Below are 23,612 nucleotides of genomic sequence, written 5' to 3'. Positions count from 1 at the left end.
ATGTTCTGAGAAACCCTGAGATTTTTCTACTACCAATTGTTCCTCCCAAAACTATGCAGCTACCTGGGAGCATTGTGTATGCGGCAGACCCTGCAGCATAGGCTTTGCCCTGAGTGGTGCCTGTTGGAACATCCTTTCAAAATTCCTGCAATGCATAACAGGTCCAAGGCAGAAGCACAAAGTATCCTGTGCAGAGAAGCTGATGTAGAAAATGTTCCCTGAAGTTAGAAAGTTTGATAAACCTCCACTTTAGAAAGTGTGCATCCTACCTTTGCAATTCCTGCTTTTCCTCCAACTTCCATTCACAAGATGTAAACCAAAAGAGACAAAAAACAGGGTTACTGATTTGGAATTGGAAAAGCTGGCTTTGTGCAGATAATAAGAAAAGGACGATCATATACAAAGCTTCTGATTACTACACTTGTTATGCTTGTTTCTCGATGCTACTAACAACGTTCAGCCTCTAGGCTGTAAATAATACTGAGCTTTGAGATCTCTTGAAGGGCACTCTGCTTTTTGATGACTTGTAGCTCATCTCCTTAGTGCTCTGATTATTCCCTTATTCAGTTTTTCAACTCCATGGTGGAAGGAATTCAGCTAGCTACCCTCTATAAAAGTTTGAAGCAATTGAAGGCAATTGTATGTTGCTTGGATACAGGAAAGCTTTTGACAGTAGCATTTGGTGCAGACAACAGTACTTCAAAATATTTATGCACATGAGGAAAAAAGGAAAAGGAAAAAAAACGAGTTTTCATTCCTTTGGTTGCTGTGGGTTGTGTGGTCATGGTCTGGTAGTTTTAATCCCTGATGTTTTGCTAGTACTGTGGCTATCATCTTCAGAGGTAGGGCATGGCAAGATGGGAATCTCTATGTGGCAAAGTGTGGAGTGTGTAAATAGCATCATAGAATCAGAGTCAGAAGGGATCTCCAGAGTCATCTAGTCCAACCCCATGCACAATGCAGGAACTCACAACTAATTGCATACCCACAGTGACCTCAATTTCATGCCCAAGTGATCCCACACAAACACACATCAAAAATCTCCAGAATCCAGCCTGGCCTGGAGGAAATTCATCTACCATCCCACAGTGGCGATCAGCAATTCCCTAGGTATTCAAGGAAGGGCAACAAGAGACAAGCACTGGCACATTTCTCCCTGCCCGCCCACTCACAATCTGCCTAAATTCATAAAATCAGCATTTCAGTCAAATAACTATTTAGCCTCTGCTTAAAAACTTCCAAAGTAGAAGAATCCACCATCTCCCAAGGAAGCCTGTTCCACTGAGGAACCGCTGTAACTGTCAGGAACTTCTTCCGGAACTTCTTCAAATATTTGAAGATGGTTATCATATCACCTCTTAGTTGTCTTCTCTCCAGACTAAATAGACCAAGCTCCCTCAATCTTTCCTCAAACAACTTGGCCTCCAAACTCCACATTTCCAAACCACTCACAGTTGCTAGGCATTTCATTTCTGGGGGGGAGGGTAATGTATCATATTCCTGTTTTATCCATGAGTCTCTAGGAAGTGTTTTTTTGTGTATGGGTAGAGTTCATTAGCAAATCCATTTGGAAGTGTTTCCTGTGTACGGGTGGAGTTCACTAGAAAATCCATTAGTCAAGGGACTAATGCTGAAATGTCATGGACTAAAACTACAAGACCACAGCCACCCACAACAACTACTTGACTCCAGCTATGAAAACCAACAATTCATTTTACGTTGATATTTCTCAGATTTTAGATTCCACTCTGTCTTTGGTTTGGCAACTTAGAGTCCAGCATTGACAGCAATATATTTTGGGAAGACAGGACACCGAATAGTAATAGCTCCTAGTAGAGAGGCAGCTAGAAACATTATTAGAGACGGCTGTTATCAGTCCAGTTTGATGCTTTCCCAATGTGCAAGTACAAGACAAGTATTCCATTAATCACCTCAAACTGGTTACCATGGTACATTTTCTGCTGCTACCATGGAAATTTCCTCTGCCTCAAACCCAATCAAGAAAGAATTGTGAAACTGAATTTCTAAATTACAAGACCCAAGAACACTAAGGGATTGGGGTGGGGGGGATGCAAATGATTATTTTACATCAAATATGTGAAATGCAAATGATACTATAATGGAATATGATACCCTCATTCTAGTTTGCATCGCTTCATATGGGATGTTCACTTTTCATCAATATAAGAAATATAATTTCTTATAAAAAATATAAAGAGCAAAAGCACAGAAGGAATAGGAGAATAATGAAAAGAACAGGGCATATATCATTCATGATCCTCCCCTTTTTTATTCAAGATCAGGCCTTTGGTGAGATGGCTTGGACTTTAGAAAAAGCTAAAACCTGGACATAAACAGTGTTTGAGAGGGAATAACTGAAGATCATACCTTTTTATTTTAATTTAATTAATCAATTTATCTATTAGAATTTTAGACTTTTTCCCCAGAGGGAACCCAAAGTGCCTCATATCACTCCTCACTCCATCTTATTTTCACAACAACCCTGTGAAGTAAATTAGGCTGTGAGTAAATGTGATTGGGTTGCCATCCTCATCCGGCAACCCTGTGGGAGAAACAGAACAGGGAGAGGCACCCCAGTGGCCAATTAAGAGTGGTACAGGCTGAGGGGGCAAGTTTGAAATAAGAAAGAAAAACAGCAATTAACAAAAGGCCATCAGTGTGGTGTAGTGGTTAGAGTGTTGGAATATGATTTCTTATCTGCACTGGGCTTTCTATCCTCTTTCAGTCCATATTTTAAAAAGCAATCTGCACCTTTTCTGATTTCTATTTTGATTGATTTAAATTTTCCATCAGCACTGTCATAACCATCTCTCATACCCAGCCAGGTACTTACTGCATGTTAGACTTGATGTTATGGTTTGTAACGATAAATTCAGAATTAAAGAATATCTCCTGAAACTGCAAAAGAGAGAAGCAAAGGTTTGGAAAACTGGCCAAAAACCTGTCCAGAATCTGTTTAACAGTAATGGCTCTCTGTAAGATGGTTAAAAGAATCATTATGTATTTAGCAGAGACCCTTGAAACAAGGTTTGACTCAATTTACACTCTCCCTGGGAACTGAGGTCACACATACACTTCAGGCTATGTGATTACATCTGCCTGCTTGCAGGCATTGTATGTGACTTCCTACCTTGAAGAATATCAATATTGGAAAAGTGCTATATGTGAAGTAGCTATTATAGATTTGCATCATTTGATATTTGCACAATTCAGATTTCCATATTGGGGGGGGGGGGGTGACAGAAGATGAACTGGCCACTGCTGCGCTTGTGTCTATAATCCCTATTAACCTTAAACCACTTTTATATAAGGTTGCATTGTTGTTCTCCAATTGTGCCAGTGGCCCTGAGCTCTTTTACCACTTCCAAACATGGACCAAAATCGCATGGACCAAAATCATACCCACGATTGCATGATAATAAATTCAGCCATTTCTCCCCTCTACACTCTGCTGCAGCGTCTTGCCTTTCCCCCTCCTCACTGGCAGTGAAAAAGGCACCAGCAAAAGCAACATGCTCTTTTAGTCACCACTGCTCAGCCTATCAATCAATGGAGACAACCAATCAGAGGTTTGTGTGCCTCCAAAGTTTCCCCGAGTGTGAATTTTTTTAAATTGAAACCTATGCATGGCAATGCATATGCATTGCTATGCAAGATACACACACACAAATACAGCAGGGCAGAGTCCCACCCTTGCAGTAGTTCAACTGCCATCTTTATCTTCAGTCGTCCTAAGTAACCCCCACCACTGTGGCTGTCTCACTGCTCAAGCTGCCAAACCCCCATCCATTCTGCCCCTCTCCTCCCCCCATCCACTGGTCTACCTGCCTGCCACTCACCCTTCCCCAGTCGCCTTGGCCCACTTCCTCCATGAGCATTTCTGAAGTGTGGTTGCCGCTGCCTCTGCTGCCCCCCCCCCCCCCACACACACACACTTCCCTGCGAGGCCTTGCTGCTGCTACTGCCACTTCCCATTCAGAGGCTATGTTGCAAAATATTCCTTGTGCGGAAGTTCTTTTAATATTTGCCCAACTGTAAACTTTAGGAATGCAAGAAGAAGGAAACTTACCCAGGTTGTAGAAAGTTCCTTAACATCATAGTAATCAAATGTCCTCAGAGGTTTATTGGACACTGAAAAGTTCATCTGGATGTTGTAAAAGTTTACTGTAACAAGAATAAAATTGTGAAAGGGGAGTTCAGAGGCACACTATAAGAAGCTGTGCTTTTCTTCCCCTGACCATGCCTTAAAGCAGTTTATAGAAACCATTTCCAACTGAGGGAAAGGAATGGAAGGACCATGACCATGTGATCCCTACTGCCCACTCCTAAGACTGCTTTTGGTGGCTAAATGACAAATTGGGAGAAACTGATCTTAGATTCTTGACATCACATCAGGACCGTTAGTACCAAACCGGATTGCATTCCTGGTAAGGAAACACCTTTCAACTTCCAGTTTGCAGTTTCTGTTCTATTTAAAGGACCTCTTTTTTCCTATCTGTTAATTTGATACCAAGTAGGGTTTTAAAAAGAGCCTCTTGTGGCGCAGAGTGGTAAGGCAGCCGTCTGAAAGCTTTGCCCATGAGGCTGGGAGTTCGATCCCAGCAGCCGGCTCAAGGTTGACTCAGCCTTCCATCCTTCCGAGGTTGGTAAAATGAGTACCCAGCTTGCTGGGGGGTAAATGGTAATGACTAGGGAAGGCACTGGCAAACCACCCCGTATTGAGTCTGCCATGAAAACGCTAGAGGGCGTCACCCCAAGGGTCAGACATGACTCGGTGCTTGCACAGGGGATACCTTTACCTTTAGCTTAGGGTTTTACAGGGGATACCTTTACCTTTACCTTAGGGTTTTAAAATATTTTATTGCACAAACTCTGACAAAATTTTCAAAATTCAAATACCTTTATTGGCATAATCAAAACGAAACATCTATATAAAAGATAAGTCAATTCAGATCCCAGATCACTTGGAGAAAATCCCATGGAGGAATTTTGAATGCCTTCGGTTACTTGAGGGTTATGATCCAGTAAAAGAAAGTGCACTACTGTTGCAGGACCATGAATCTTGCTCGCCCCCATGAGAGGGTATATATACCGTTCTCTGAGATGGTTGTGTTGCTCACAAAAGAGCAGAATGTGTTCCACTGACTCAGGTTTCTTTGCAGGACATGGGCAGAGTCTGTTGGCATATCAGATTTTAACGTATTGACCTTTAGTTACTGCTGTGGGTAGGAGGTTTAGCCTTGCTAGCATAAAAAATCGCTTCAGGGAAGGTGATTTAAATATGTAAAGTACTCCGGGATCCTTCTTACTGGGGGATAGATTCCAAAAAAGATGGGAGAGCATGTTCTGTGTGCTCCATTGATAGTGTTCTGATGGTCAATATCCAGAATTCGTTGCCTGATGATATTGTATGCTTGGTTCTCCTCAAGGTTTTCCAAGAGCTCAATAGACAGGCCTATAGACTTTAGTTTGGTGTTAATCTTCACAAACCAGGGTGATAGAAACTTATCAGATAGCATAAGGTAGACTAGGCTCCCAGCTTGGGCTCTAAAGTTCAGGCAGAGCCAGTATTTGAAAAATACGGAGCGAGGCTAGAGAGGCCAGTTGGGTGACACCGGTCTCCAGGTATATTGTGAGGGCAGAGATGCATTTGAGGAGGCCTAATAATGCACGAAGGAAAGCGTATTGCAGCCTCTCTACTCCTGCAAGGAGGTCTATACCCCATACTGGTATACCATAGAAATGTTTTGGAATCAGCATAGTTTGAAAAATCTTAATAGCGGCAGGGAGGTTTTGACCTCCCTTAGAAAAATAGAATCTCACTATTGCATTTGTCTTGAAATCTGCACAGGTCAATATTTGGTTCCAATGTAGGTTGGGTAACATCAATAACTTCGCTCCTAATTTGCAAATTTAAATAAAATATAACTATAGCAAAAACATTTACATTATAATTGAAACCAAGGTTATTACCTGAAACTGGAAAAACCATTGTAGGTGAAGGGTTGGAAAGCCACACTGTGGTCTTTATATCTGTAGATGTAGTTGGTGTCACTTTAGAAGTTTCTGCCAAAGGCTTTGTGTTGGTAAAGTGAGGAGTAGGCTGTGGAGTGGACAAACGATTACTGGAAATGGTTGTGGCCTGGCTAGAGCTGGATGCGGACACAGTCCGGCTTTTTTCAGACGTTGTCCTATCATACTGAGAAGTCAATACAGTCCCAGTGGATTTTGTTGTAGTCCCATCAGGAAAAGAAGAGAGAGGTATCATTGTAACTACATCAGAGTAAGAGGTTGAAGGGATCTCTGTTGTTAGGTGTTTTGATGTTGTTATCCCATATGATCCTGGAGTAAACATAGTGGTTTCTTCAGTAGGATCTTTACTAGTACCTGCAGGTGTAACATTTATAGTAGGATCTGAAAATTCTTAAATGTATTGAATCTATGTTATTCATTTTCAGCATCAAATGTATTGTACAATTTCAGATCTCATTGATCCTCACAAATGCCCGGTTTCTTGCAAGACTATACAGTAGAAATAAGAAACAAACACTATCCACCTCACCTTGATTTGAAGTGATCATGTTTTAGCAATAGGGTTGCAAATTTCCAGGTAATGACTGGAACTCCAGGCAATAGATATCAGTTCACCTGAAGAAAGTTGACTCTCTGGTATTATACCCCCATTTAAGCCCCTCCCTTCCCCAAACCTACCCTCTTCAGGCTCCGCCCAAATCTATAGGGATTTCTCAACCCAGAACTGGCAACCCTATTTAGCAAACCAGTGCAAAGCTGAGAGGAGAGAGGCAGAGAAGAGTTATTACAATAATTCTTAGTTCTGTTATCCCCAGGGGTCTGGGATTAGAGGGAATTACAGGACTAATAAAACTAGTTGGTTTATAATTGAAGCTAGATCGCAACTCATTCCCTTAGCCTCTAAACTGCATTCTACACCAGCTCCGTATGCAATGGTGATTGATTGGGATACAAAAAAGAAAGGAATGTACACAGTTCTGATATAATATCAGCAGATTTTACCCACTTGGTGTCACTACCCAACTGGAGATGAAAGATTCACCCCCAGGTAATGTTAATGCGATATTAAATAGAGAAGGGGAGCCCAATTCTGTCCATCCTTTTCCCAAATGAAACCTTTCTTTAGCTGTTTTCCCCACAGGAGGTTTACTTTGATGCTTCCCATACAGAGCTGGGCTTAGCAGGAAACCTTGCAAAAAGTCTGCCCAAAAAGATGTTGCTGGTTATATTTCTGTACTCCTGTATGTGAAGCTGGTTTCACCACAGAAAAGCCACCGTAGTATTTTTGATTACGCACAGCATTCCTGCCTCATAGCAGCCACTGCATCCTTTTAGTGCAGTATTTAAAACTAGCTTTAAAATTACTTTTCTTTTACAATGGTCATGAAAACGTCTGTTTTTGCATGCATAAATGCTAGCATGTTTTTATCTCTTCCCCTGTGTCACCATACACCAATGGAGGAAATGGTCAGCCTCTAGTCCACCAATGGGAGCTTGAGCCGCCCCTTGTTTGGCACAGACCCTCTCTCACCTCTGCTATGATAACATTACACCAGCAGAAATTATTAATTCCCTCTGAAGCATTTGCAAGCTTTTCAATCCACTCTGTATGAGGAACAGCATACCTCTGAGAGGGAAAGGTTGTAGTGTTTTCAAAAGACTGTTTGCCCCCATGGAAATTTCATGTTGAGGTTTCCATGTCCATGAAATATAATTCAAATAAGGCCCTGCCAGTAGCATGTGCCAGAGTGGTGGTCATGTGACATTGCAGCTGACAATAGCCTGTCAATGAGCGTCTAGCATAATGGAGGAATCCCCTCCCCCCATTTGCCCTCATAAGTCTGTCTTTCAAATGCATAATCTTTGCAGAAAAACATGACCATTTTAAAAAATGATGATTTAAAACCTTTACATGCATAATCCTTACATGCATAACCCACCGAGGACACTGGGAGTTCATTTCAGCTCTTTATTGTGACCCCAGCATTATGGTACAAGAATCAAAATTGAACCAAAGAAACCCACAACCAACCTGTCATGAACCCCGATTCATGCCCCCTCCCTTACTGTGGTCTTCCCGAGGCCAAGCATAATAAAACTATAAATCCTTTCCTGGTTCCTAGCCTCCCCTGCATTCCACTGAAGTTCCCTGCGGGTCCCCACTATCTCTCTGATTCCAACAACCTTGTTGGGCTGGTGGAGACGAAACAGAAATGTAACTGTTAGGATCAAAGCGGAGCCATCTGGCTTGGCTGGGAAACCTTGCACCTCTTGGTATCTCTTGCTCTCCCGCCTAAACCTTAGCCCCCCTCCTCTATGGAGTCACCTCTATAAGAATCACCTAATGTCTATTGCATGGATTTGTCTAATCTTGTCTCTGCTCCTAGCTGTTGGGTTTACCCAGGTTGGGGCAGGGTCAGGAAAGGTCAGTCTCTGGTCTCTGTATAATCATCAGAAAGACGGGATTTCTGTAAATAGCTAATCTCAAGAAACCTTCCTGGGTGAAGATTAAGCCATGTCTTGCACTCTGAAAACAATGTAATATGTATACAACCAAAATCTTCTGTAAACTTTCATGACTAAAATGTATATTGCAAATTCTGCTTTCCTGGGCTGAAAATAAAATAAAAGGCTAGCCTGCTCGAGAAGGCAAGCAAGCTTCAGACCAAGCTTCTTCAGAGCAAGCTAGCACAGAGAGAGAAGCAAGCCTTGTGTCTGTCATTACTTCAGTCTATTGTGCCTTTGTATCTGTCAAGAAGACCTTTGCTCAATGGGTCTTGGCGCACATCTGTATTCCGTACTGTCTGTTTAATAAAGCTACTCTTTGAATTTTCACCTGCCTTGAAATCCTGGACGTTCCTTTATCACAGACTTTACTAATAGGGCTTGTCCTGATCCCTGACACAATCCTAACATATACAAAAGCTCCACAATAGATTTTCCCACCAAGCTTAATCCTTGGCAGAACTACAGAACCAACAGTTACCCCATGACATCACTAATTCCCATCCATGACATCATCATAATCTTCCCAATGAGTCTTAGGTTTGGGATAATGCAGACCAGGCCACCTTCCCCACATGTCTCATTGTATTCATGCCCCTTTGCTATAAAATTTCTGACTGCAGGCCTGAGTTCAAATGTTAATTTCGATACCACACAGAGCACCATGGCTGAATGAGATTTTGAACCTAGGCAATATCCAAGATGCTAATCAGTACATTCTTCCATTAAAACTGCAGAAACATATGCTGTAAATACTTGAGAAAGCAACAATATACATTCCTAAATTTTCAAGCAGTGGCATACCTGAAACAGTAGGATTGCGTGCTGTAGTTTTAGTTGGCTGAACGGTAGAAATCAGTTCCCCATTACCTGTTGAAAAAGAGAATAAGGGCTTTTCAACACACCCAGTTTACACTTGATTTCGTTGGCAGTCAATCTACAAGTATTTGGGTATGGTTCTTCCGCACATCTGTCTTCCCTCTGCATGTTCATAATTATGGAGTCAGTTTATTTTCTTCAACACATGCTTTAAATAATCAGGATTTTCAAGGGAGGGGGCAGTTGTCATCATCAATTTCATCATAGCACCACAACCCTTTTAAATTTTTGTGCACGCTTATATCAATATTTTAGAGCTTTAAGAAAACACAATCTCTGTGGGAGAGTGGTTTGTCAATAACAATAGTCAAATCATTATTTTAAAATGTGCAGAAGGTGGGTGGGATTGGGCAGGACAAAGGAAACCAGCAGAAACATTACATATGAGGGGAAAGACCACTCAAAATTGGCTTCCAGAAAAATATCAGTGTAAAAGTGGACTCAAAAGTGGGGGCAGGGGAACTAAAAGCACAAACATGTATGCAAAAATAAATCTAAGCAGATGGGACCCCCTCCAGCTTGATGTACTGGGTAGGAGTGCGGACTTCTAATCTGGCGAGCTGGATTTTTTACTCCCCCACATGCAGCCAGCTGGGTGACCTTGGGCTCGCCACAGCACTGATAAAGGTGTTCTAACTGAACAGTAATTTCAGGGCTGTCTCAGCTTCACCTACCTCACAGGGTGTCTGTTGTGGGGAGAGGAAAGGGAAGGAGAATGTAAGCCGCTTTGAGCCTCCATCGGGTAGAGAAAAGCAGCATATAAGGACCAACTCTTCTTCTAAATGCAGAAAAGCCTTAAATCTGACAACATAAAATGTGTTTCACAAGCTAGATCCCACCCATTCTCAATGGAACCTGAACCTGAACACTCCAGTTGTCTAAATAGCAAAATATACTTAAATCCATTAAATCAGCTATCCTGGATTTACATCGAAGGCTTATTTTTTTTTTAAAAAAAACAACCTCTTTCATGAGTATTCCCCTAGATTTAGCCACCTAGATCTTGCTGAGAGGGATACTTGCTGACACAGCCAAAGACCCAGGGCCTTTTCGCACAGGGATCTTTGTTGCAAATTGTTTGCGGAATGAAAAATCGCCATTTAAAATAGTGGAATTCGTCATTATGCATACCTGCCTTTGTAGTGGAATCAGTTGCGTTTTTTAGCGTTTCCCACAGGCTTCCGGTCTCGGCAGAAATCGCTAGAAAGGAAGCGCTATTGCCAAGCTCGTCCCGCCCCTGGCCGTCAAGCAGCCAATGGGCAGCCGTTAGCATGCTCCCAAACAGCCCCTTTCCCTTTAAGAAAGGTTTTTAAAAAAAAAAAACGACCCATAGCAATGAATCTAGGTAGATTCGTTGCTACGGAGAGACCCATCCAGCTGCCTAATGTGAGCTGTCGTTTGATTGTATGATCATTTGCACGCTGCCTCGAGTGATAAAAAAAAAAATCCCCCCCCCCTCTCACGGGCACGATTTTCGGCTGAATTTATTTGTAAAAAATAAAGGGACTTTATTTCAGCAAACGGGCTTTTCAGTTGTTTGTGCTTAGTGACTAAAGGTGAAGGACTGAAGCCAGGGAAGCCTCTAAACAGAAAGAGGCTCGCCGGTGCGTTTATCCCCGCTCGCTCGGAGAAAAAAAAATGGCGATCGCTTCGCCGGAAGTTTGGAGGAGAGAGCCAGGGGGAGGGACTTTGAAGAACCAGCAACAATGGTAACGCACAGATCTTTAGCGCTACTGTTGCAGATTGGTTGCAGGAGTGTATCGCTATCCGGAGGGTGAATCCACTTTTCTGGATTCCCCTGAAAGCGCCACAACGAAGCGCTTTTTGCTGATTGGTTTCAGGATTGTTGCAGATTGTCTACGACGTCGTGGGTTATGTCAAATTAGTAGCGTTTCCAAATAGCAACCATTCTGCTACTTTGAAGCCGTGCGAAATGGCCCCCAGAGTTAATCTGGCCCATATGCCCTGGGAATGCCTCAAAGTCACACATTTCTGGCAAGATGTCATATCTCAGACTAATTTTACATTATCTACCAAATCATGTCTCATAACTAAAAATATAACCCTAGGCTATATACCATCTGTATGGGCACTTCCTAGACTTCAATTGCTATTAATTCAAAGGGCAACCTTAGTTTTCAAGTGAATTATCTTGCATCACTAGGGCCTAGTCTGCATACAATAGATAATGCACTTTCAATGTGCTTTCGCGGCTGGATTTTCCTGTGCAGAACAGGAAAATCTACTTCTAAAGTGCATTGAAAGTGCATTATCTCTTGCGTGCAGACTAGGCCTAGAAATCTTGTATTCTTCCATCTGTGAATGATTGGGCCAATGATATGCAGGGTATCTATAGAACAGAGAAAATCACATACAACAGACAAGAAACTCCCGAAATCTTCACTTCCATCGGAGAAGATTTCCTGTATTTCTTAGAGAAATTATAAATCTCCACTCCTTGTTTAGCTGGAAGCACATTATTATTACTACTACTACTACTACTACTACTACTACTACTACTACTACTACTACTACTACTACTACTACTACTACTAGATTTATAGCCCGCCACTCCCTTGCCGCCTCTCTCCTCCCTTCTCCATTGTCTCCTCTCCCCTTCCCCCCTTAATTTCTACTCTGAACTGCTGGAATGTCTGCAAGTTTTACTTTGTTTTCTCTTTGATGATCTGTGTTGGGGAAGTGAATGGGGGCGGGTGAATGTTATTGAGAGTTTCTTGTTAGTTCAGTTCAGTTTACTGTTGAAATGGTCCTCAACCAGTACAAAGTTTCTTGGTATATTTACCACCTTGAAAAAAAAGTAATGTAGTGCAGGGGTAGTCAACCTGTGGTCCTCCAGATGTCCATGGACTACAACTCCCATGAGCCCCTGCCAGCGTTTGCTAGCAGGGGCTCATGGGAATTGTGGTCCATGGACATCTGGAGGACCACAGGTTGATCACCCCTGTGAACAAAAAAATGTGTCTCCAGGAATCCTAGCAGTTGCAATGAGGCTTCTGTAAAGTGTCAGGAAAAGAAAAGTGAGGAGGTAGTAAGGCAATTAACCAGTCAACCCATTCAGAAGAGCTGCCTTTACAGCCTTTCTTGAACAGATGTGGTGTTGCATAGTTGAATCCTTATTTTAATTAGTTTTTTCTCCATCCTTAAAATCAGGCTTAGTGTCAGGGGCTGGCATCTACCAGGATCTAGGAATTAGGACATCTGGAAGAGCCCACGGGGAAGGGGAAGGGGTCCTATTAGGGGTCTTTGGTCTCAGGCTTATAAAGTTGGCTCTGTTTAGATTTTAAATAAAATGCTTTTAAAAACTCTAATGCAGAATTCCTATCTATAGAAAAACAAGCACACATAAGGCAAAATGGCAGGCTAGAGCCATTGTCCCTGATAGGCTAGTTTCCAATTAACAGGAAGTTTTGTCCTGAATGTACAGGTCAGTCTTCAGAACCTGTCAATATGAAGCTTAAAAGGGCACTTTATGGACACTTCATCAGTTGACTGCACAAAAAGGCTCATAAATCAACTTCTTCCTACTTCTCATGTCTGATTTTTATTCCTTATTATATGTTAACATTACCACATAACCATAGGTTGTTCATAAATTTTGGCTCATCAGGAAGAGTTATAAAAAAACCAGAAGGAAGTGCACAGTGTACAGAACTTTTTATATACTCTGGTATAGATTTCTCACCTCTTATCTGTACAGGGTCACAAATCAATTTAGCCTACAGCTACAGTTCCTTTGTCATGGTTGTAACAAACAGAAAAGGAGGTAGGATAGGACAATGTACAGCACATACTCATGGTACAGCTTTTTAAGATGCTTCCTTCAGGCTATAGAATTCCCACCTTCTTCACAGGGAGATTTTCAATTGCTTTGGCTGCTGACCAGCACTGTTTTTTCTCTGAGCTTCTTCGTCCCCACTTTCACCCCCAGGCAAACCAGCAGGCGGGCCCTCCCTGCCCCCCCCCCCCCGCGGCATGGTGCTTGCTGAGCCAGGAGGCGGCCGATCACTCCCAGCGCAGCGAGCATGTGCTGCAGGGGGGAGTGGGGAGGTGCGCTTGCTGGCGTGCAGGCGCCCGTGCCTCCCCCCTCCCCCCGCCATGGCCCAATACTGAGGCCTCCGTGGCCCGGTACCAGGGTGCGAACCGGTGGGTGGGTGGGGAGCACCATTTTAAATAGACCCCGTTCATGGGGTCTATTGTTTTATAGTTCGAAAAAAAGATTTGAGATGGGGAATGCCTAAGGGAATGGTGGCAGTGGAACGTGCCATCAAGCTGTGCTTGATTTATGGTGATTTCCTAGGGTTTTCAAGGCAAGAGATGTTCAGAGGTGGTTTGCCACTGTCTGTGTCTACATCATAACCCTTGATGGTTTCCCATCCAAACAGTAACCAAGGCTGACCCTGCTAAGTTTCAAAATCTGATGAGTTCAAGCTAGCCTGGGCTATGCAGGGCAGGGCCCAAAGGGAATATCCTCTGGCATTTGTTGTTCAAAAATGGCAATGAAACAAGATAGAGGAACTGTGTTTGCTGGCTCTACCTGTTGTATGACACTTACCACAGTGAAAATGAAGGGCCGAAGCAGTAATGCCATCGCTAAGGAACCAGTAATCACCTTGCCAGCTAATGATGTTCCCCAGGAAGCACTCTGTCATCTGATGCTGATCTCTGACATGATCCCACATTTGGAAATAGTGCAGAATGCCAACAAAGCTCCAGTCTGAGAGTATGATGATTGCACCATTCTGATTCTTGTGCAAATGCCCCATCACCAAAGTCCCATTAGGTTTCAGGCACTTATGAGTGGTATTAGTAAGAGTCAAACTGTTCATCTTATTTCCGTTGCTGAAAAGTTCAAGCAGGCCAGTTTTGTTGTCCCAGATGCAGCACAGTCGAATCAACTCACCAGAAAATAATGTGTTTTCAAACTGGAGTGAAATTCCCAAAAGATGTATTTGCAGATTACTGGGTGTGCCAAGCAGGGCCAGTTCAGCTTGTTCAGCCTTTGTGGAAGAGCTGCTGGTATCATAGGAAAAAGCCGCCCATTTCAAATGCGTATCTGTCTTCAGCTTCAGATCGATGCACACAGTAAACACACAGAGTTCTGAGACCTCATGATTATCCAAGGAGGCATATTTATTTGATTGGCCTAGTAAAGTCAGGTATTCCCCTTTCAGAGACTTGTTTTCTATTACATGTGTCAAGAGAGAAAAAGACAAGGGTATCATTTTTAAAAAATCTATCTTCTTTCAAACAGAAAGCAAGACCTGTGAACAGCAAGCATCTGGATGTAGAAAAACACCATCACCTGTGGGGGAGTGATAGACCTGTGATGGAATCTATGTTTTAGGTGCAGAAGGTTTGACCTCCAACATTTACAACACACAGGGTAGTCAGGTTGGGCAAGATCTTGGGGGCAGTGATTTCCCAGCTGTGCCCATTGTTTTGTTCCCTGATACTTCTCCCCCAGCATCTCTTCTCCCAGGCAAAGAATGAATCCTGGCCTTCTTCCACTACTTAGGTCTTCAGAAAAGCCCAGGAGACATCACCACTGAATGTACAGGTAGAAACAACCACAAGGGCTAGAAACTTGCCACACATTTTGTGACACCACGAAAAAAAAGGACGGTTCGAAATGAGTATAATAACAGAAGAAAGAACCTATCCTAGGCTATAATAAACAATTCCACAATAAATGTAACTAAAAATGTCTTATCTGTTCTTTTAATAGAACAACCAAAGCAGCCTCCAGATTATAACCGTTTTCAAGTGAGTTTTCATCAGTGGTTGTTTTTCAACTTAATGTTATTGTTATTTTAAATAATAATTCCATCTGCCTTGGGGACCAATCTTTGACCGTAAGGTGAAAACTATTTTTATTAAAATAATCTTTTAAAAAAATGCCTGAAATGCGCTGTTTTCCTAACTTGTTTCTTTAAGTATCTTCATTACCATCTCACCAAATCCCCTGTCTCTTTTTATAGGCCTGTAAATCTAATAGTATTGTTTGCTGTTACAACAAATATTTGTGGAAACAACCCATGGTACTCTAACTCCATTTGAAGATATGCCTTGAATGATAGATTGGTTAATGAGGGAATGTTGTTACTTTTTAAATCTAAACCTCAGAGTAGATAAAAGCAGTTGCTTTTGTTTAGAATGTTGCAACCTTTATGACTTCAGTGAAAATGACTGAACGTCAAAGTTTAGCATTCTCATAAATCACCCAGTTCCATTATTGTTTTTCCTAATCTTGACATCAGTGCAGGTTCCTCTCCAACTGTAATTATGTTGAAGGGAGGGCAAACTGAGATTGTGCCTTCCACTAGCCTGGGCCTGCTATTGACATGAACAAAACTCACAACGGAAGGGAATTACATCTTGAATACCATTAAGATAGGAAAGGATATAATGACAGAATTTATAAAATTACTAGTAGTAAATCCCGTTGCGTTCAGTGCCCGTTCAGTAACGGGCACTGGCTCATGGTTTGGTGTGGGTTTAGTGTCTCACTTGGAAGCTGGCAGCCCTAAGAGGAGGTCTCTCAGTGCACAACAGTCTTGTCCCTAGTCAGGTTTATGCACACCTAGGTAGTGTGGAATTCCAGAACATGAACCTACAGCTGAACTGTGGGACTCTGAACCACTCTCAGAACTACAGACTTCCAACTGATTTAATTATATTGAGAGAAAAATCCAAATGCTTGGCATCTCTTTGGCATCTCTTTGGACTCACTGGCCTTAGCACTTGCAACATCGATATATAAAACTATAAAACGCAGAATATTAGATACTGAATTTCAAATGCTGAATGAAGCAGCTAGAAAAATGTGCTCTTCACTTTTTTTAGGTATCTCTCCACCATCTGATAAATTAGCATTCTACTTTTCTCATCTTGTTATTCCCCAACAATGTAGGGCTTTTATGCTTGCCAGGTTTAACATCCATTATTATCATTGTTGTTGTTATTTATTTATTTATTTAGTTAGTTAGTTAGTTAGTTAGTTAGTTAGTTAGTTAGTTAGTTAGTTAGTTAGTTAGTTAGTTAGTTAGTTAGTTAGTTAGTTAGTTAGTTAGTTAGTTAGTTATATCCCGCCTCCCCCTGGAGGGTTGAGCCGGGTCACATAAAATCAATCAATCCCCTAAAACCAATACAATAAAACCTGAACCCACAGAACTAATCCTTAAAAATTAATTCTAACAGGACAAGAATGGCTTCTGGATGCACCATAGGAAGTCAAAGGAACAGCTTTTAAAATTCACCTACATGCATAGATCATACACAAATGAATTTCCTTCTTTTCACAGGGCACACCCACCCAAATTCAACTCAGAGTTGTTTATACCTGAAAGCAGAAAGGAAGTAGCAATGACTAGCAGGCCACTAAGAATCTTGGCTGGAAAGTTACCAGACGCACTCGACATTCGTTTTCTCATTCTCTAAACATGGTCTGAAAGACAGAAGGAAATTCCATAATGTACTCTCTGTAAGGAAAATGAAAAATGCCCTGAAAATAAGACAAGACTTCTAAGAAGGAATTAGAGTTGGATGTTCATGGCATCTCTTAACAGCAAGACCAAGTTAGGCATATGACTGTCCATACTCAACACACAATCTGGAGGCCCTCGGAACCCAACCTACAGACCCTTCTTGGTTTTGATGCCTAATGGCCCACAGGGTCATTAGAAGTCAGCCTGAGTCCACCTTAAAAGAAAAGCGAGTTTTAAATGTCCTAAATAAATATATATTAAAAGGTAAAGGTATCCCCTGTGCAAGCACCAAGTCATGTCTGACCCTTGGGGTGACGCCCTCCAGCGTTTTCATGGCAGACTCAATATGGGGTGGTTTGCCAGTGCCTTCCCCAGTCATGACCGTTTACCCCCCAGCAAGCTGGGTACTCATTTTACCAACCTCGGAAGGATGGAAGGCTGAGTCAACCTTGAGCCGGCTGCTGGGATTGAACCCCCAGCCTCATGGGCAAAGCTTTCAGATGGCTGCCTTTCCACTCTGTGCCACAAGAGGCTCTATATATTAGGCCTGGCCAATTCAGAGGCTTCATACCACCCATCCCTAATAAGGATGGCTCTTGCAGATTGCTTTTCTCATCTGTGCCTGAAGGAGGCTCTAGCTGGTCTGAGTCCAGCCTCCAGTGTTGAGTTCAGCCTCACCTTTATTTGTCCTCTTGATTCGGAGCTTCAGGCTGGGTTGTCACCAGTATGTGGATGACACCAAGCTATATATTCTGATAGATCGCCACACAGACTCCACACCTGGATACATTCACCAGATGATTGGAAGCCATAGCTGGATGGTTAGAGTACAGTTGCCTGAAACACAACCCCTCTAAGATAGAGGTCCTGTGGCTAGGTAGGAAGGGACTAGATCAGGAAGCGTGATTGCCCACCCTGGCTGGAGTGCAACTCACTATCTTGCCTGAGGCAGGAACTTGGGCATGCTTCCCTATCAATGGAGGCACAGGTCATGAAGGTAGCCTTGGAAGACTCATATTCAGCTGGTGCTTCGCCATCTGCACTGGCTACCAGTCTGTTTCTGGGTAAAGTTCAAGGTCCTGGTATTGACCTTTAAGGCCATATGCAGCTTGGGTCCTACTTACCTGCGGGACTGCTTGGTTGCTTATGTCTCCTGCACGGGTCTTCACTCTGTGGGTATGAATTTACTAGTTGTCCCGGGCCCTCAGGATGTTTGCCTGGCCTCAACCCAGGCCAGGGCCTTTTCAGTGCTGGCCCCAACCTGGGGGAATGAGCTCTCGGGAGAGCTAAGGGCCCTGCCGGATTTGTCAGCTTTCCACAGGGCCTGAAAGAGGGAGCTCTTCTGCCAGGCACATGGTTGAAGCTAGGACAGAACCCCGGCATTCCAACTAGGACCCCTTCGAATGGTTTAGTAGATCTGCACTCTCCAGTGGAAGAAGACTTGGCCTCTGGCTGAACAAGGAGGGAGAGGACCAATTGATTAGAAGTTGTCACCATTTGTTATTTATTGTAAGTGGGAGTTTTATGGGGTTTTACTGTTTTTTAACATTTTATTCTGTGAACCGCCACGGGTTCTCAGGAAAAGCGGTGGTATATAAATCAAAAAATAAATAAAATAAATAAAACAATGTGTTTTTGAAATAATACATTTATATCAAATAAATTTCAAAGAACACAATGGTTCCAGTTCCAGTGTAGATATTGGTTGCTGTTTGATCCCCAAATATTGACTGAAGAAGACGAATTGCAATATTGAAAACAAGTAATATAATCCAGGACTCATTTTGACTCTGGTACATTCTTAATAAATATTATGGAACCTTTGCATCATCAGCTTGGCTTTTTCAGCTTCTCTTTGTGTCATTTGGCTGACGAGTTATTCCTTGACTGATTCTAACCCCTGCATCACACGGGCTCTGTGAAGCCCAACATATGCAGGAAAGTGCTTTTGCCATACACATTCTCCTACAAGCACATATCAAGCATTTCTTCATCTACAGATTCACCGCATTTGCTAGAAAGATTCCCCCCCCCCCCTGATTTGACTGGGAAACTGCTTTGGTAGACCTTATGAGAGCAGGTTCAAGTGGGTAGCCGTGTTGGTCTGAAGTAGCACAACATAATTTGAGTCCAATGGCAACTTTATGCCCAACAAAAATTTATTCAAGGCGTGAGTTTTTGAATAAATCTTTGTTGGTCTTAAAAGTGCCACTGGATTCAAATTTTCTTATGAGAGCAGAAAGGTGAAGCACACATTTTGGGAAATATATATAAAACAGTGCTAATAGGAACCTATTTCAGCTAATTTTAATTTGGCTGTTTCTAAAGAATCAGTCCTCTACTACATCCTCCTCATCAAATACAACATTTTACTTTTAATTTGGCTGTTTCTAAAGAATCAGTCCTCTACTACATCCTCCTCATCAAATACAACATTTTACTTTTAATTTGGCTGTTTCTAAAGAATCAGTCCTCTACTACATCCTCCTCATCAAATACAACATTTTACTTTTAATTTGACTGTTTCTAAAGAATCAGTCCTCTACTACATCCTCCTCATCAAATACAACATTTTACTTTTAATTTGGCTGTTTCTAAAGAATCAGTCCTCTACTACATCCTCCTCATCAAATACAACATTTTACTTTTAATTTGACTGTTTCTAAAGAATCAGTCCTCTACTACATCCTCCTCATCAAATACAACATTTTACTTTTAATTTGGCTGTTTCTAAAGAATCAGTCCTCTACTACATCCTCCTCATCAAATACAACATTTTACTTTTAATTTGACTGTTTCTAAAGAATCAGTCCTCTACTACATCCTCCTCATCAAATACAACATTTTACTTTTAATTTGGCTGTTTCTAAAGAATCAGTCCTCTACTACATCCTCCTCATCAAATACAACATTTTAGATTAACTGAAACATCCCAAAAATTACAGAGGACATCTCTAATAGTGGTAATTAGGTACTGCTGATAGGAGAACGCGTAAGATTTTTTTTTTATAAAACCGTAACTTAATTAAAAGAAGATGCTTATTAAAAGCTTACCTGATGGGGAGGCTGCTAATAAGATCTGGGATCAAATGTTGCCAGTTCCACTCCATTTTATTTTCTACCCTGTCCAATACAATGTAAAGGGGAAGAAATAATCCGGATAGGATGATTTTGGAGTGCAGCTGTCCCATACAGGACTTCCTCATTCTACAGTGCTTCTCCTTAAAAGTTGCCTGGAGGTATGTCAGAGCAGTAAATGAGCCCTGCTTCCCTTCCCTTCTGACTTTTATGACTTTCTCTCTGTGATTTGTTGCCCTTGATCTTGCGTTGCTCTTTCTTTGACAGCTCACATTATGACTTGGCTTTATGGGCAGTGCTTAATGTAGTCTATGAATTTTTAAAAATACAAATCTGATCCCAACCTTGTATCTCAAATAATGCAATCAATATTGATAGCACTGGGGAAAACATTAGGACACAAAATAATCAATGCATATCCACATATAGATCAAACATTTTGATAGGTCCACATATAGATCAAACAATCCAATCCTTTGAAAGCCAGTTTGGTGTAGTGGTTAGGAGTGTGGACATCTAATCTGGCGAGCCAGGTTTGATTCCGTGCTCCCCCACATGCAGCCAGCTGGGGGACCTTGGGCTAGTCACAATGCTGATAAAGCTGTTATGACCAAGCAGTAATATTAGGGCTCTCTCAGCCTCACCCACCTCACAGGGTGTCTGTTGTGGGGAAAGGAAAGGGAAAGGGGTTGTTAGCCTTTGAGACTCCTTTGGGTAGAGAAAAGCAGCATATAAGAACCAACTCTTCTTCTTTGGATATTCAGACTACAAGATTTTTGCCTCGGAATTTCCAAGTAAGTGTTTAAATGCTTCCAATACTATAAGAACTGAAGAAGAGTGAAAAACAAGGATCTCTTTCTATAACTCAGAAAACATGTCCTAACGTGTATTAACTTGAGAGCTGTTGAATTTCCTAGCAGGTCTTCTCAGCATCTTATGGCACTTTTTCCAGTTTCTATTTTGTTATATAGAGGGGGGGAAAGATTCCCAGAATTGGTGGTGAGGAAGGGAGGTCTGTTGTACCCATTAACTTCCAAAATAAGGTATTCAGTATGAATTACAGAATCAGACAGTCAATCTGCTTAATTCATTACTCTCTACACTGATTCACTGCGGCTGTCCAAGCTTTCCAGTAGAAAACGTTCATTCCTTCACACCTTCCAGAACTACTATCAGAGTTCCTGTAACTGGAGATGTCAGGAACTGGAGATGTCAGCAAGTATGACACCACCAAAACATGGCTCCTGCAACCAGTAAAACAGGTCCCCCAGATGCTCAGGCAAAGAGCCCCCCCCCCCCGAACAATGGCTACCTCAGCTCCTTTAACTGAGACCCTGGGGATTAACATTCTTTATACAAATATGATAAAATCTTTGCAAATATCTGCTTGCAGAGATCTCTGTCTGGGTTTTACCAATAGTACCATTTGCTTTCATCCTTCTTCCCAGAACGATCAAGAAAATTTAAATCATTTCACATTGTGGAGGTGTTTGGAGATGAAAATCTGTTGGTTGGGATTTGGAAGCACCCAATAGTTCAGCTCATGAGCTTTTTGTGTTCTAATTTTCCTTGCTTGTATGTTCCTGTTGCTTTATTGTGGGGCAGGGAGGTCTGTTCCACAAGGGTTTTGCTCCCTCTAGTGATAAATTCCATAGTACATTTCTATATGTCCTAAATAGCTCCCTGAAGTTTTAAACTGCAGTTTTTTATGCCAGACATAGACCGTTTATGCACTGGAGGTTTCATCCCGGGCTGCAGGCTGGAGTTTTAGTTGTGGCAGGTTGCCCCACCTCTTCCTTAACCCACGTGGGGGAACATTTGGCCTGGTGCACTTCATCCTCCCCCAATTTGTGCTCCTGGACTGGAGCTGGGGCAGTGAAGTTCCCAGTGCGTAAACGGTCATAAAGTGATTTCAAATCAACCACTAGAGCAGAGTTATGCAAGAGCTCCCCAGGGGTTATGTGGCCTTTCCCAGATATTTGGATGGCTGCTGACACTAATCACTGGAGCCCACTCCCCTATTCACAAGAGCCATAGGAAAGCTTTAAATCTTTGACTCTAAATGAAAGCAGAGGCTTCAGCAAGAGTATGAACTGTTTAATTCTATAAAATTAACTCAGAAAGTCCTGACCTCTGTTCATTAACCTTTACAGCATTTAACTACCCTGGAAATACCAGTGATAAGTAACATATTAGATCATAAAATTTAATCTCTGTAGAGCAGTTACAAAGATTAGATTAGTGTAAATAAAGGAGGGAGAGGGGGAGATGAGCACTGCCATAAAGGGGGAAACGACTTTATTGACTGTCTTTTAGAGGTTGCCATGTATTTTCCGCCTAACTGGGCTCCTGTATCTTTAAAAATTAAATGGCAGACTGAAGTTCCAAAAGAAGAGCCCTTGGTCAATGTGGCATAGTCATCAATGCAAGGGGGAATGGGGTTTGCTCAATTCTATATGCCATGTGGCTGTTAAAGCAGTTTCCACTCCAGGTTTTGAGGATCCCCCATGCCCTCTCACAGAGCAGCTGAGTTTCGATGGTAAATAGACGTTCTCAGGATAACTCTCTAGAATTACCAGGATCAAGGAGTGAAAGATTTCTACCTGAGGCCCTGGAGAATTGAGAGCTAGACATTATACTGATCCTGATAGATCAGTGTTCTGACTTGTTATGAAGCAGTTGTATGTATGTATATGCACGTTGTCCTTTCCTGTGTGCACACCTGATGTGTGGAAATGGGCATCTGAAGCTTTCATAGCATGGAGATAAATAACAACATCTTCTAAATAAGATCCCACTAAGCTTCTGCTAAAAGGACAGGCCATTTTTCTCCAGGTCAATTGAAAACCATCAATGGTTTAGGCTTTTAAAATCCTTAAAACTTTCCATGAAGGTTGATTTGCATCCACATTTTAACTTTCCAAGGACTTATGTGCAACTGTGAACAGAAATTATCTACCTGTAATGAATTTAGAGAGTAATCTCAAGCAGGTAAATTCAGAGCAGGAAAGGGTACTTGTAAAAGAGTTCTTAGTCCTCCACTTCTAGCCCTCCACCTGCCACTACCCCCCACTCCTAGAATTACATGCAGTTGGGAATGGTCATGCCTTTCCTATAGTATCAGGGGGCGGGGGGGGGGGGAGGAAGAAGGAAAGAGGAAGCCCATTTATGCCAAAGTGCCAAGCTCTAATGGCTCTGGAGTTCTAGACTGAAATGACAGCTGAGCCTTTCAGGTAATCTCCCATTTCATGGGGGAGATTCATCTGGAGTTTGGTTGCTAACAGACCTGGCAAAAAATGTCCTGCCCCTTTTAGAGACTTAATAGGATGTTACTTACAGAATACTTCCCTCCATTCCATGAAAAGCTTCCACTGCCCACCTACACACATTTGGATTCTGTTAAAGGGACAGGGCATTTTTCTCCAGACCTGTTGGCAACCCCAAGTGCATTACAAACGGTCCTTCACTGAGTCATGTCTGACCCTTGGGGTGATGCCCTCTAGCGTTTTCTTGGCAGACTCAATACAGGGTGGTTTGCCATTCCCTTCCCCGTTTTACCGTTTTACCCCCCAGCAAGCTGGATACTCATTT

At 42.2% G+C, this 23,612-nt stretch overlaps 1 protein-coding gene across 4 annotated transcripts in view; it reads right to left on the bottom strand.

The window, feature by feature from the left end:
* Window positions 1-20,177, bottom strand: part of ADGRG4 (adhesion G protein-coupled receptor G4) — a 42,659-nt gene extending 22,482 nt beyond the window's left edge. For 2 of the 4 annotated variants that reach the window (XM_077308389.1, XM_077308392.1), the window contains exons 1-8: window positions 19,998-20,177; window positions 16,799-16,903; window positions 14,012-14,641; window positions 9,364-9,429; window positions 5,995-6,408; window positions 4,091-4,185; window positions 2,855-2,919; window positions 270-317 (exon numbers count right to left, since the gene is read on the bottom strand). In XM_077308389.1, the coding sequence (XP_077164504.1) occupies window positions 270-317; window positions 2,855-2,919; window positions 4,091-4,185; window positions 5,995-6,408; window positions 9,364-9,429; window positions 14,012-14,641; window positions 16,799-16,889 (1,409 nt within the window). In that variant the 5' untranslated portion in view covers window positions 16,890-16,903; window positions 19,998-20,177. Of the gene's footprint in view, window positions 1-269; window positions 318-2,854; window positions 2,920-4,090; window positions 4,186-5,994; window positions 6,409-9,363; window positions 9,430-14,011; window positions 14,642-16,798; window positions 16,904-18,067; window positions 18,207-19,997 lie in introns of those variants that run through there. The other 2 variants (XM_077308391.1, XM_077308390.1) reach the window with 2 other exon arrangements.
* Between the last annotated feature and the right edge of the window lie 3,435 nt (window positions 20,178-23,612).

Source organism: Paroedura picta, chromosome 13, assembly GCF_049243985.1.
Source record: "Paroedura picta isolate Pp20150507F chromosome 13, Ppicta_v3.0, whole genome shotgun sequence".
NCBI lineage: Eukaryota > Metazoa > Chordata > Lepidosauria > Squamata > Gekkonidae > Paroedura > Paroedura picta.
Note: the sequence above shows the minus strand (reverse complement) of the source record. Positions and strands in the feature narration are given on the sequence as shown.